The 16,292-nt window shown below is 31.1% G+C and overlaps 1 protein-coding gene across 6 annotated transcripts in view; it reads right to left on the bottom strand.

Annotated features, from left to right (window-relative positions):
• LOC135962498 (zinc finger protein 37-like) overlaps positions 1-14,255 on the bottom strand; it is a 35,907-nt gene extending 21,652 nt beyond the window's left edge. For 2 of the 6 annotated variants that reach the window (XM_065514463.1, XM_065514462.1), the window contains exons 1-2: positions 13,857-14,255; positions 12,272-13,776 (exon numbers count right to left, since the gene is read on the bottom strand). In XM_065514463.1, the coding sequence (XP_065370535.1) occupies positions 12,272-13,776; positions 13,857-13,985 (1,634 nt within the window). In that variant the 5' untranslated portion in view covers positions 13,986-14,255. Of the gene's footprint in view, positions 1-2,189; positions 2,614-2,676; positions 3,056-7,297; positions 7,952-8,037; positions 8,429-12,271; positions 13,777-13,856 lie in introns of those variants that run through there. The other 4 variants (XM_065514459.1, XM_065514460.1, XM_065514458.1 and 1 more) reach the window with 4 other exon arrangements.
• Positions 14,256-16,292: the final 2,037 nt, after the last annotated feature.

Raw genomic sequence — 16,292 nt, 5'->3', positions numbered from 1 at the left:
CTAGTATATACAAAAACAGCAGAAAAATTTAAATTAACCCTATATAGCACTTGGGGTTAAAATGACCCGAAACTTCTAAAACCATAAAAAAAATTATGATTTTAAAAGTTTGGTGTCATTTTAACCCCAAGTGCCATTAAGCGTTAATTTCCATTCTTGTGCTGTTACTATGAACCATAGAGTTTATGTTATATTTTTGTTAAATTTCATCAAAATCGGCCCAAAAATATACAACATTTCGAACATTTCGAAATCTTTTCAAGAGAAATTCCAAATATTGAAAAATTTGACTTTTGACCTTCACGATTTAAGGGTTAACGTTTTCCGATTTTAGTAAAAGTTTCAGAGTATATTTAGAATTATCTGGACTATAATATTCTGAATAAGTTTGGCTTAAAATTCATAAGACTAAGGAAATAGAGCTCATTGGCCTAAAAATTGCCAAATAATTGGTTTTTCTCGAAAATTTCAAAATTTAAATCGCAGGTACGGAAAAACTATAAGGGATATTTTCATAATTTTTTCACATTTTTATTCCCTATTATATTCTTAATAAATCCCAATGAGATGATCAAAAAATTGTGAAATTTGTTTAACAAAATTTTTAAAAATTTGAAAATTGAGTTTTGAAACTGCCGTTAAAAAATTTTTATTTTTTTGTTCATACCTAAGAATAGGTTAACGGTATCCTACGAAGACAAAAACTCATATACAAGTATATATGGACATATTTTAAGTAAAAATGAGCTTTTATTTTAAAATTTATTAAAATATGTTCATTTTGTTCCTAAATTTCTTGTTCTAGTGACCTGAGACACGTTAATGGCCTGGCGAATTTTTAATAACTTTAACATTTTTTGACCGATTTCTGTTTTTTATGTCTCATTAGAACGACAATTACGTACACATTTCGATTCTTTAAATTAAATTACAAAAGTAATTTTTTAATGGCAAAATTTTTACAAAAACTGAAAAAAATGCATTTTATCCCCTTGTAAATGCATCTCAAAACTTCAGAAGGCTTGCGGCACGTCTTAACCCCAACCGATTTACCTAAAATTTTTTCAGGATGATTTTTTTACTAATGTTCACCAAACTGGGGGGTGAGAATGGCCAAAATCCAACTTTCGTTTATTAAGGGCCACCCTAATCTACATCATTAAAAAGGTGAGCAATCGAAACATGATAATAAAAGCTCTCGCTGGTACCTTTTGGGACATTAACAATGAGACGATTGTAGCGACATATAGTAAATCAATTGGTCGTTCTCTTCTATATAATGCTGCCCCAGTATCGTCCTCATTTCACCGTTCAATGGCAACGATTAAACAAGGATGTATCTAGATGACTAATGTTGATTATCTTTATGAGGAGACCAGGGGGGTTACTCTCTATTGCGATGCGAAAGCAATTTCGATGCGAAAGGTAAATGCGTTAAGAATACAATTTTGTACTTTGTATCGTCCACGCAAACGATTTCGCAAAAAGAAGCAATACTGGCACCACAAAATAAACAATAGCGAAGAATGACAAAATGAAATGTCAAAACTTGTAAATAAAAACATGTTTAAACTAATTTTTTGTGCGATGCGAAAACGCAATAAAGGGTACCAATTTTACCATTTTTCTTTCGCATCGCAATAAAGAGTAACCCCCCAGGATGCTGGTGGTCAGCCACCTCAACTGCATGGGTCGAATATGGATGGCAACCGAACTTCAGTTGCGTTGTCTGTTGCTTAAATTGTATTACAGGTAACAACTGGCAGCTTTCATTTCTGTTGCGAAATTGGCAACCAGAAATTTGTAGTTGCCCTCTGGCAACGCTTCCATAATCGACCATCAGATTCTTATCCAGGACCTCTTTTTGGATACACCAGAATACACTTCCAATGCTATCGTAATTGTCTATAGCGAATGTTGATTAATCATGATCACGACGCTAATTTTTTTTAACAAACACCAACTGCGAAGCCTATTAGCTTTTCTGTAGATGTAGAGTTTTAGCCGGGATTCGAACCCGCAACCCTCCGATTGATAGTCCAACATGCTAGTCTATCGGGCCACCCTCTTTTTAAATCATAGTGTATCACCTGCATTTACAACTTCTTTGTCAATCCTTTTTTCCCTATGGAACATTACCTTTACCAAAACACTCCTGAAAACCCAAAGTAACCAAATGAAATACTTAATTTCGTCTATATAAATTCTTATAATACATATTTATATCCTTGTCAATAGCTTAATTTTTACATTAATTGTTTATTATTATGTCTCAGTACTGTTTCAATCGTGTAATTTTGTCAAATTTGGTGCCATAGCAGCATATTGTGAGGTTATGATAAGCTGGGGATTTAACAAAACTGATGTTGGTGGCATAACAATTTCAGCCGGCTGAGGAGGTTCAACCATCATTCGTCTTTTAGTGCGCACCGTATTCGGTACAGATTTGGCTTGTTTTATAATATTCAAGGCCATTGGTTGTTGTTTGTGAGCAGCATATTCGGCCTTATGTAAACGTTGACGATGTTTATACATATTGGCGCTAGAGGAAAATGTCATGGGACAATTGGGACAAGTGTATAATGCCTCGCCAGTGTGCACAGAGATGTGTTCCTAAATTTAAAGATAATAACAATTATTTTCATTTCATTAATCTTGAAAAGAAGAAAAACTTACTCGTAAATCTTGTTCTCGTTTAAAGGCCTTCTCACACATGTGACACTTGAATTTCCGTTCACATTCATGATTCAAATAAATGTGTCTTCTTAGAGCTCGAGCATTTGTGGACACTTTATTGCAGATTTGACAACGATGTTCGCCGCCAATATTTTCATGCATAAACTTCATGTGCGTCCTCAAGCCAGACATGTTGCGATACCATGTATTGCAAATTTTACATTGTTCTGGTTCCGGTTTAACTTCGGAATGTTCGGCATCCACATGTTTTCGCATACTGGAATTGCAGGCAAATGTTTTACCACATTGATCGCATATTTTTTGTCGATTTGTGTCATGACAATACATGTGTTTGCGCAGTTTAGCTTTAGATGGCCATCTGAACGTGGTGATGATGGAAAAATGTAAAGAAACAAGTTGAAAGATGATTATATAAATATATGCGTTTAAAATTAAAAATTTCTCTTACCCTAAGTGGCTTTTGTAGAGATGTTGTTTATAGATTTTTTAAGTAGATTTTCACTTCGGTTTATTTACATATTTATTAAAAATTATAAATAAAACTGTAACACACTCACAGGAAATTGATCTTATTGTATTCAATACTTGATTATGTGTCAAACAAAAGTTAAAATTGAGAGAACATGTGCGGATATAGTATGTATAGTTTGTTGAGATTATTGAGCTACACATTATATTGCAATAACCGTTAAAAAATATCTTAGATGTACACAATTTTGAAAAAAAAAAACATTTATCAGAAAAAAAAAATTTTACCATCATATTTTTCCCCAAATAAAAAAAGAACATCATCTCCTCGTAAAACGTTTGTTTTACGAATTAAATTTAAATGCTTAATTCTGAAAAATTACTCCCCAGAAGAGTATTAAAAATATAAAATTGGAAAATAGTTCTTGAACTGTAACTGAATAGACCCGCGAAAAACGTGATATTTCTAAAAAAAAAACTTACTGCTCATATACAATTTAACAAAGAACATTTAAACTAGTCAATGCAGAAAATGAATACAGTTTAAGAGGCAGTGAGGTGAAAAAATTGTAACACGGCCGAAGGGAAAGAGACTGGACCCCAAGTACAGAAATAAGACTGTCAAGTTTGGCGGTGGCAATATTATGGTGTGAGGTTCCTTTTCAGGGCAAGATATAATTCATATCATAAATCACATTTAAAAATAATTCATGTGGTGATTGAAACATGTTTTTCGAAGAACACAGATATTCTTCGTACAGAACATTTTCATCAATATATCAAATATAATCATGAACAATTTGGTATTGAAAATCAGCGAAATCGGTCCATAAATGCGATATGAGTAAAAAAAACGACTACCTAAAATGAAAGGCATTTTAAAAGCCTCTCCAATGCGATTGACTTGTTGTAACCAAACATACAATTTTACCAAAAACATTCCGTACTCTTATTTGACACAAACGCACAAAATAATATTGTTTAAGATAAAATTATTGATAATTGCTATAAACATACAAAACAATACAATTTTAAGATTTTATAGTTGTAAAAAGTTTTAAACAAATTTAGTTCAAACCATTTTTTTTAAAAACAAAAAAAAACTTTTCGCCTCACAGAGAGAAATGCGCTTTTTACAAAAGCCAAACTTATTTTATAAAGAAAGTCTGCTTGCAGTTAGAAAGTCTTGCAACAACAAAACACATGTAAATCAATAGCGGAGTTCACAATCTTGTGCAAATGGTATTGCATCATTGTATATGCATTGCATTTTTTCTTTACACTAACAAAATATACAGAAATACACCATTGCATAAATACAAATGCACAAGATTGTGAATACCGCTAATGTATTTTGTTGTTTTGCCAGACATAAAATTTAACTGCGAGTAAATATAAGTTGCGCCTCTATTTCTCCACTATGATTACCTTTCCTTTAAAATTCTATTCAAATTGTACGCTCGGCCAAAGAAGTTCTTAACAATAAAATTGATTTGTTCAATAACAATTTTATTTTTACTAATAAATTAATAATTGTTAAAAACCAATGAACAAATTAAATCAGGTATGTCATTCATAATATTATTTCTCAAAGGCAAAAAATATGTATTAACATCTTTGGATTAAGAGGTAATGAAGATGTCGATTGTAAAGTATGACTTCCATTATTTTTAGCTGGGTAATAAATCATACAAAATATCGAGAAACGTGCTTCGGAATCAGATAGTTTATAAAAACTTACATTTAAAAAAGTGTTGGCGGTTAACCGAAAATTTACCCTTTTTAGAAAACCGTTTGTACTTGTTTGATATTAAAAGGAATTATTTTAGAAGTTTCAACAATACATATTTATATATAGAATCCATAAAGTATATAAAGTTTTTAATGAATTAATAAGATTTAGTCTAAACTTCTTGAATTTTACGGAATTTCAATTCATCAGATAAAATACCAAATAATTTTTGTTAGTTTCATTATGTGTAATTGATTCTGGAAAGGTTTGTAAATTTATAGTCCTCTACTATTTAGAATTAGATTAAAGCCAATGAATATAAAAAAATTCCAAAAACAAATTTAAAACCGATTAACCGAGTGATAATAATGCATAAATAAAATAAGTGAAACTTGCTATTTTTAAGAATGTACTACGACTTAAAAAGGTTATTCATTCAAAAAAATGGAAAATACACTTTTACACAACAAAAACTTGAACAAAATTAAAAATCAAAAAATTATTATTTGATGGTTTTTTATACAATTTCTCCTGTAAACCGAACCAGAGAAACGTTTTCGTTTTTAAAAGAATTCTCATATTTTGATGTTCGGTAAGTCGAATCTACATGATTTACTCGTTTTAATTTCGAGTAAACAAAACTTTATCAATAAATCGTGCAATTTTCAGAACATCAATTTGGCATTTATTCGTTTTTGAAATCACTCGATTTACAGAACAGGGGGAAAGTATTGTTTAGCAAGGTTTTCACAATTCAACAGCACTGTGGCTGTACTTTTGTGAAAGTAGTTTAACATCTAAGCAATTCTGTAAACGAAACTGTATATATGTGACGGGTTTGTACTATGATATACAAAAATATAATAAAGTTGAATAATAATTATCGTTCAAGCAAGCTTTCCAAGACAGTTAGAAATTTTCAGGAAAGGACTTCAGATGCAATTGGCAAAATAAATCAGAACTTAAAACTACAGAATATTTTATTTAATATTAATACAGTCTTAATATAATTTAAAAGTTTTTTAATTTATAATAATTTCGTTTTTAAACGAATTCACATATTTTAGTGTTCTGTAAATCGAATCCATATGATTAACCCGTTTTACTTTCGAATAAACAAACCTGATTCAATGAACGAAAGAACAACAATTTTTCGACTATTCGTTTTTGTAAATCGCTCTTTTTTTAAAATCTCTCGATTGACAGAACCGGGGGTATATGCGGCTGTAAGAGGATATGTGCTTTTGTACAACTTATAAACAAATTTCTAGCATAAATTTTACTGCACACAATGAATTCTATATGATAGTTAAGTCAAGTTTAAATATGATCAAAAAGCTTTTAATGACAAAAATAATTTTTTCCACCGTCATTAAATATCATAAGGACCCAAAATACTTATTTATCAGCAAATAAAGCCTTTTTTTAATTTAAAAATAAGCAAAAGCTTCCTTTTCAAGCTTCTTGTCTGAGAAACTTGCCTTGATGAAAACGAATAAGCTTCTGAAAATAAGTGAATCCCTTATAGGGGGGTCAGACGGCATGTATTGCATGTGTATTGGGGCATGTATTCGATACATATGGAATTCCATGTGTATGTCAAAATTCACGTTATACATACGATTCATAATTTCCACGTTCAAACGTACATATGTAATTGCATGTGACATAACCTCTATTAGTTTATATGTTTGTTGTTTTTAACAATATATTTATTTAAAACATTTTTAAATCACAATAAATATATTTAATGCAATGAAACTTATTTAGTTATGATTTTTCTTTACTCGTTTTTGTTTTGTTTTTTTTTTATTTTGCACTCACACAGTGTTGTAATTCAAAATATACACGAAAATAGAACATGCTCTAATTGCCAAAAATGTCACGAGTAATACACATGTATTTTACATACACAAAGTTTCATATGGATCACACGGTATGTATATGTTTACATATGGAAAAATGTCCCAATACATGGCACAAAACACAAGCAATACATGCCGTCTGACCCCACTTTTAGATCGCCATTAAATTTCATAAGGACCCAAAATACTTTTTTTAATTTAAAAATAAGCAAAAGCTTCCTTTTCAAGCTTGTTGCCTGAGAAACTTGCCCTCATGATAACGAATAAGCTTCTGAAAATAAGTGAATCCCTTATTTTCCGTCTCTTATTAATTACATTAAATTTTTGATACATTCAAAACTGATTTATAATAATTTTGTTTCATAATTTCCTTACCCTTAAGTGACCAATGTTTAGTGTTTGAAACATTAATATTATTACATTTGCCATAAGCCAAAAAAAAAAACATTTTGTATTTCATATAAATTGGCTAGATGAACTTTTGTTTGACCTAGGCTAACTGTTAGTAAGAATTTCTACAAAGGCTTTAAAAAAATTAAATAAGTAATCAACTGAAATGATTTATTTTTCGGAATTATTTTGAACATTTAAAACAAAAATTAGTATTTAAATAAAGTAGGTATGTAGTTTTATAATTTATAATAATGTACATTCGTGTTTACGTACATTTGAGTGTATGTAATGTAAGTGTCATTGTGTTGTATGTGGGTCGGTCCTGGGGTCTAATTCTCGCATTCATATAATTATTCGAACGTTTCTGAGGATTACCTTATTTTTGAGTATTCGAAAACGAAAGAATTTTTACTCGAAATCTAAAAAGCATTCGAAATTTATTTCGATTACAAATGCGAGAATTAACACCCTGGTCAATTGCATTTCTTACTCAATGCAAAGTCATGTTTGCATATAAAATTTGAGGATTTAATACCGCAGATGGTGGTAGGATGGGCATTGGTGTTACCAAATGAGAGGGTGTAATTTCACCGGGAGTACGTTTTGTTTTAACAAACTTACTGCCCTGTTTAGCTTGTTTCATAATATTTGGTGGTATAGGTTTACTACGATCAGCCTCCCATTCGGCTCGATGTAAACGTTGCCGGTGTTTATACATATTGGCATTCGAAAAGAAAGTCATGGGACAATTAGGACATGTATACAACACCTCGCCTGTATGCACAGATGTATGCTCCTAGTAATGTTTAATTACAAAAAGAAAACAATCATATAATAAATAAATTTTAAATGAAACATAAAATGTATGTTAACAATATTTACCCTTAAGTCCTGGGCCCTTTTAAATGCCTTATCACACATGGTGCACTGGAATTTTCTTATACACTCATGATTGTGATAAATGTGTCTCTTGAGAGCTCTGGCTGTCGATGAGACTTTATTGCAAATCTGACAACGATGTTCGGTCTGCACACCCTCGTGTATGTTTTTCATATGTTGTTTTAGGCCCGACAAATGTCTTAGCCAGGCACCACAGATTTCACATTGTTGGGGTATGGGCGCTGGTTTCGGTACATCCGAATGCTCCAGTTCGTGATGTTTTTTAAGACTGTAGGTACTTTTAAATGTTTTGCCACATTTATCACAGATGACTGTCCTCTGGGGATCGTGTACACTGCGCATGTGATCTTTAAGTTTTGTTTCAGTTGGACATCTAGAAAATTATAGAAGAAAAGGTAGAAATTTATTGAAATTTTAAAAAATATCATTACAACTTACAAAGAGAGACAGTAGTTTGGTATTTCTGTTTCAGAATCCATATCTTTTTTTTTGGTTTTCTTTTTTATTTTTCTTTCATATTTCATTTTAAACAAACACTTTTTGCAAATTGTTTATACTTTAAACAATAAATAAAAACTTATTAGTTTTTAATCTAGAAATTAAATTAAAAATTGACTCGTGATATTTTCTTGTCTTTTCGTTGTAATACTAAGTTTCAATGGTAGCATCATTCGTAATTTGATTTATAATTACATAACGAATCAGTAATAATAAACGAGATTATCAATATTGTACTGAATGTGTGTACTTAAATGTGTTTTTATTATATCCAAAGACTCTTTTTATTCAACTATGGCTAATTATACTAAGAATTCGTAATATGTATTCAAACTATGATCATTTGAAAGCTATACTAAATAAATTAATATTAGAAATATTCTGAAATATTTACTAGTGTCTGACAGAAATCGTTTCTTTCAGGCCGGAATCGAATCTATTCTGCCAAAAAAAAAACATTCGGTCTAATCTGAAACCTAAAATTTTTAAATATATTTTTAATACAATAAGTTCTTTTAAATAGTTAGTAAAAATGGCTAGAGTCGTGATTTGCGAAAATTTTAAAAACAAAATAATAAACGAAAAAACTATCTGCGATAAATATTCAATTAATAAATCAGGGGCCAAATTACCGCATTCGATATCGAGTAAAATTTATCGTAATTTTCTTGAGATTATAGCATTCGATATAGAGCAAGAAATTTAATTTAATAATTTTATCATAATTTCGATATCGAAATCTTTTTTCGACACGATAGCTCATTCGATAACGAATGCGGTAATTTGGCCCCAGCAGTTTCAAAATTATAAAAGGCTTCATGAGGCATGTACTACAAGAGCAAGACATGCAAGATAATATAGAATTAAGAAATTCCCAAAATTGATTACCCGAAAGGTTATCAATAATACTGTTCTTTTTTCGGATCAAACGAAGTATAGTTTAAGATGCAGTGATGGGAAAATATTTGTAAAGGGCCGAAGGGAAAATAACTGGACCCCACACTAATAAGACAATCAAGTTTGGCTGTGGCAATGTAATGGTGTGGAACCGTTTTTCATATCATAAAATATACTATGACTGAAATTGGATATAAATCCATTTGAAACGATGTTATGTATCAAGACGCTGAAGAAAATATGCCACTAGTTTGGTGATTTCAGCACGACAATTACTCCAAACACAACTCTAGCTTTGTAATAGAGTAGTTTTGAAGTGGCCTTATCAGTTGTGATTATAAGGTATGATAAAAGATTTCAAAAGAGTCGTTTGAATATTAAATTGGTTCAATTCATGGTCGCTGTGAAGCCGTAATAAAAACAAAATACTGAGTCACTAGCTGGGCCAGACAATTTTTGTAAAAATGAAACCTAAGTTTCCATTGTTTTGACAATACCATAATAATGAATACATTTTTCTGTTTTAAGAATTTAATTAATAAAATAAAAGTCCGCTAGTGGAAATCCTTGATTTTAATGTTTTCCTGATTGAAAAATCCAAAATATTACTTAATGAAGTAAATTTTATTGCTTTTTTTAAAAAAAAGTAATGCACATACATATTTTTTGGAACACATGTGTATTACAAAGGATCATGGCAAATTCCTACGGCTTTCAGAAGTACAACACAGCAATATTTCATTCCTGAATCTATTTACCTAATTCAACATATAACATTTGTTGGCAATTTAGTTTCAATTACCTTGCGATTGACGAACAAAATCATTGTCCTCTCTAAATTGTATCCGAATCAGCTGATACTTTTTTGAAATCATCTTTCTTTTTCTGTTTGCTGACACAGTGGTTTTGAAACTTTTCATTTTGGAAAAGCTCGTGAACGATTGGTGCAAAATGTTTATAGTTTCGTATAAAATTTAATTTCTGAAGACAAACATAAACTTATTGAAATAAGCACACACAGAACAAATATACACATTTTGGATAAGATGTACTAAAAAACGTTCAAGATTTTGTGTTTTTTTGTGAAGAAAGTATCGAAAGATTTTTTAATCAATGGGGTGTTAACTTTTGCCATTGTCTTTACTTATATGCCGAAATTCCTTAAATAGGTTCCAAAAATTGTGAATAACGCAACACTCTTCTGTTATTTACCGTGTGATCCAAGTTACTTAAACTATATACAGAACATTTTTAGATAAATCTGAAATTTTTCTTCAAGAAAATTACGTTATGATTTCTTTTAGAAACATATACAAAATATATACGATCAGGAAGAAATCTTTTTTCTATAAGAGAAATAATATAAAGGAATTTTTGGGAAAAACGGTAAAAAAAAATATTCTCTATATTCTGAACATGGATGCGTGTAACTTTTTATACCAGACCAGATAACTATATGAAACTTTTATTTATTTTATTTAAAATTTTATCAGATATATTGCTGGTATTGCTAAAACAACAACCCACACATTTAGCGTTTTTGCGGAGAATAACCTGTCACGGAAAACAAGAGTAGTTCTGGTACAACTGAGGTCGGAATGGAGTAACAGGCTCAATTACTACTGGTCTCTCATAGATCGTGCCGTCCCATGTATATGCCCGGCATGTGGTCAATGCTACTTCACTTAGTTCAATGGAATTGTGGACCAACCCCGTTTAAGTAGTAGAATTTCTAGACATGGACGTCAATGCAGAACGCCCAGATTAGAAAATTGTATAGTTTAAGCTGTTACAATAACAACACACACATGTAAAGGTAGGGTCACACATGGCAAATATGTACTCATAAATATATTTAATCAAACATAATCAAATAAAATAGAACTAAATATTTAGGAACCCGCCCACTAAACTAAAATGTTTCTTAACTACTGTGTGACAGGGAAAACTAAACTTTTGATACAGTACTTTCCCGATTTGTAGATTTTTCAGCAAATCGTCCACGTGATCCTGATTTATTTTGACTATTCCTTTGAATTTTTTTTTTTATTTTACCCGATTCATTGCGACATTTTTCACATTCTAATTCCGGTTTCACCAAAATTCGAAAGTCCGATAGAAACTTCGATATTAACCATAGAGTTTGAAAAGTAGGTCCGATGTGAATAACTCAAATTTACTTTATATGAATTTATAGAGATGATCTTAATGCTTAAAATCTTTGATTTAATTAGGGTAATTAAAAAATCTTAATTACCCCAATAACACCGAATATTTTTTATATTGACAGTTTAAGCTATGTGGAAGTGTTTCTCAGTGATCTCAGAAATCTTAAAACTTGTAATAGATGTAATAGATGTTTATTACATAACCTCTAAGATAATGTTGTTATATGTGTAAACTCATTCGTAACAACACCATGTTTAGTATTTCACTGTATTTCACAAAAATTTATTTGGTTTATAGAACAAGGACTAATATACCAATAATTTTAACCATATAAGTACTAAAAAATACAAATAGCTTGATAAATGCTTAAACCTTATGTAAAAATCAATCAAGAGTCAATATTTTGACCCTAAACACGAATTAAAAAAAATGTATATATTAAAAAACTTAAAAATAAATTGATTTTAAATTATGTATTACATATGTATTTTAACATTTGATGAATTTCTTTTCATCATTTATTATTATTAAATAAATAGGCCACTTAAGGTAGGGAATTAATTGTTTTATAGTAGTTTCAACGAAATGACTCTACATTTGAAATTATTTTCGATAATAACAACAAAAAAAAAAATAGAAAAATGGTACTCACTTTTTCTTACATTCAGGACATTCAAATTTGAATTCTTCTCGTGGCACATGTTTCGCCACCATGTGATGTTCGAACGAAGCTTTGGAGGAAAATGTTTTTGAGCATTTTTCACACTGGAACGTTTTCTTGTATTTCGATGGAGGTGGATTGGGTAAATGTGACTGTTCGTGGCCCTCCAGTTGCGTGGAGTCACGGCAGACCTTATCACATGTTTTGCACTTGAAATGTTCGGGATTGTAATGAACCAGTATGTGTTCGGCCAGAAATTTGCGCGTGGCAAATCGGCGACCACAACATTCGACAAAACCATGGTCATCATTGTGATCCAAACGGAAATGGGCTCGCATTTCACCAAATGTGTGCACCAAAAGTTCACACTTGGGACAACGGATTTTTTCAAAGAATTTCGTTATGATGTTATCATACTCGGCCTGCTGGGCTTGACGGGCCTCGATTTCTTCGCGGCTCATGCGTTTGGGTTCCACCAAAGGTTTTTCTCTCTTTTTATATTTCTTGGGGACATTGCGTTCCTTTTTCATGATAACGGCAAACTTTTCTTTCTTCTTTTTAGCCTCGCCCCAGTCAGAGCCGTTCGAAGCATCTGACTCTGACTCAGAGTTGGAGGAATCATCAGAGTCTTTATTGTAGTTATCGTTATCATCATCGTAGTCGTCTTGAGCATAGGCATCATCATCATCGAAATTTTCAGCTGTAATGGCAAAGCTATCAAAGTTTTGCTCGTCTGTAGAATTTTCAGTTTTAATTTTTGGCTCCGATGCATCGCCGGCATTGGCCTGTTGTGCTGTTGAACATGATGGTTGGTCTTCCACATCTTTTTCGTTCTTAATGGCAGTCTCTGAGGCCTGCAGCTGCTGTTTCTTGGAGCGTTTGAGGCGCGGCGTAGTTGTTTTAGTTTTTTCAACTTCCGTTTTCCGGGGTCTACCTCTTCTTTTACTTGTACCATCATCTTTATCTGATTTATCCAATGAATTTGACAATAAAGCATAGTTTATGTCTTCCATCGAGCCAGAATCGTTTAATCCATCCTTAGCCAGACTCTCGTTTGAAGCGAAAACATCTATATTTGACTCTGCCGCAGGAGATTGTTCTTTTTTAATACGTTTTGTCGCTACCTTTGGACTTTGATCCCTAGCAGGAGGACGTCCACGACGGCTCGATCTTGCAGCTCTATCGGGTACATTAGCAGTCTCTAGTATTTCTATTTGTGGCAACAAATCCAAATCGTGCACCTCTACCTTCACTTCCGGATCGAATATGCCATTATCACCCATGCCATTATCGCCCATAATGGGATCTTGGGCCATAGATGGATCATCTTCGGACTTAAGCATAACATCTTGAGGCAGCGGATCGTCCAATACTATAGTCTTGACTCCTATATGTTTATGGACTTCCTCTACTCTCTGATAGAGTATATGGAAATCTCTTACTACCTCCCAACATGTCATACATATTTGTTGTACATCTTCACAGTTCCTGTTTGTCTAGATACAGAAAAAAAATATTTCAGCCATCATTTAGAAATCACAGGCGATTTTGTCTGCGGACACACACACACACTTACCTTTAACCAAAAATATTTGTTAATAATCGCACTTATATCTAGACGTAAGCCTTCCTCACCAAATATTTCTAAAAATTTTGGACCCGGTATCGTTGGATATTCTAAGCATAGCAGGCATTTAACCACCATGTTGTTTTTCTTCAATTTTTTGACTCGAGTTGAGTGGCTTCGATTTTTCTTTCTTGTTTTGCAAGTTCTGACTTTTCTTGAAGTTTTTTTTTTATTAAGTAAATATTGAAAACTTATAATACATTTGTGTGTTAAACATTTTATTCTATTATTGTTAAAAACTTATCGAGTATTATTAATTAATTAAAACATAAAGATTAATTTAAGATGTAAAAAAAACTGCACAAAAACTATTTTTTCTCTCGACGCTACAACACAAGCAGTGATGGTAATTTTGCGATTTTCTGGTTGAATGTAGCGTTTTTAAGATATACGCGGGAATTTTAGCTTTTTTTATTTTATAAGATTGAAATAAAACTTTAAAATTAATTTACAACAGTTTTAATTAAATGTAGAAGCTTTTATAAAAACTTGGTTTGTTCGCTTATTTGTTTATGTATAGTATGTGGACTCGTTTTTAGTCATTGAATAAATACAGCACAAATTGTACAGATATGAATAATAAACTTTATATATTTGTAGAGCTTTTAGTGAGGATGCCCAGTGAAATCATATAAAACAAATTGCCGGAAAATTAAAAATTTTTTGGGTGTAATTAATTTGATTTATTAAATTCCATATTACAATTGCTTTTAGTCAGTGGAAAAAGTTTCTATACAATGGAAAGCCAGCATTTCCTTTAATTTCTAAATAGAATTTTGTATTTTACACAAAATATTCAATTTGTTGAATAAACAACACACACTAGCGGGTTTCGATAAGAAAAAGTTAACATCATTGGTCGCTTTGTCAGTAGTGTTGGTAAGTGTGAAGAAATAATTTGTGCTGCCAAGTTTTTAAATTAGTGCTACCTTCAAGGAAAATTATTTAACAACTAGATGGCGTTTAAATGAAGCATTTTAGGTGATTGTCTCGGATATTAAATTATTTATATCTATCGATGAGAGTGTTTGGTGGCAACGCCGCGGCTGAAGTCAGCGGCTGACATCAGCGAAACCATTTTTTTTATATGAAGTTTTTATGATTTTGATTTAGGGGGTCTATCAGCCAAAAAATCCCATAAGAAATACACAGGCATCAGCATGTGAGCTGCCACAGGCATCAGCATGTGAGCTGCAGTTACATTTACAAATTTTTCTTAAATAAATATAACGTAGTTCTTTCCTACATAATTATAGCAGTATATTTAGAAAAACATAGATTTTATATGAAAATCGAGTAAAGCATAAAAATGGCTATAATTCGGTAAATAGTAGTCCAAATGTAAAAAGGACGTTATCTGCGATCACTTATATTTTCAACCAAAACTCAATTTTTATATGAAAATAAAGTAAAACATAAAAGTGGCTATAAGTCGGTAGTCCAAATGGAAAAAGGACGATCATCTGTGATCTTATAATTTCAACCAAAATCGTGTAAAACATAAAAGTGGCTATAAGTCGGTAAATAGTGCTCCAAATGGGAAAAGGACGATCATCTGTGATCACTTGTATTTTCGACCAAAATGATCACTTGTATTTTCAACCAAAATCGATTTTGTATATGAAAATCGAGTAAAAAATAAAAGTGGCTATAATTCGGTAAATAGTGGTACAAATGGAAAAAGGACGATCATCTGTGATCACTTGTATTTTCAACCAAAATCTATGTTTTATATGAAAATCGAGTAAAACATAAAAGTGGCTATAAGTCGGTAAATAGTGCTCCAAATGGGAAAAGAATTATCATCTGTGATCACTAATATTTTCATCCAGAATCCATTTTTTATATTAAAATCGAGTAAAACATAAACGTGGCTATAAGTCGGTAAATAGTGCTGCAAATGGGAAAAGGACAATCATCTGTGATCACTTATAGCTTCAACCAAAAATCTAATAATCATATGAAAAGTAATGAAAAACTGTGGTATTTTTTTTTTGTTTTAAATATATTACTTTTTATTTGTAGGCAGTTTTAAAGAACATATTTTTTTATAATGACATTTATATAATGAATATGTTTTGAATAATCATCGTTTTGGTTTGTTTAATTCTGCTTTGAAATTTATTTTCATATTGTTTGTTTGTTTGTTTATCATTCATTTATTCATTCATTCTATGTACTCCATTTTGTTTGGTTTTCTTTTTATTACTTTGTATTGTTAAATTTATCTATATAATTTGTTTATGTTGTTTTTGTTTTGTCGGTTAATGTTTATTATATTAATGTATGTAAATTTTCATTCATTTCATTAACCATTTCATTGCAAAAAAATTCAATTAAATTTATTTATTATTAATAATTCTTTTGTTTGTATTAATTTCATTA

The sequence above is a fragment of the Calliphora vicina genome, chromosome 5, assembly GCF_958450345.1.
Source record: "Calliphora vicina chromosome 5, idCalVici1.1, whole genome shotgun sequence".
Classification (NCBI taxonomy): domain Eukaryota; kingdom Metazoa; phylum Arthropoda; class Insecta; order Diptera; family Calliphoridae; genus Calliphora; species Calliphora vicina.
Note: the sequence above shows the minus strand (reverse complement) of the source record. Positions and strands in the feature narration are given on the sequence as shown.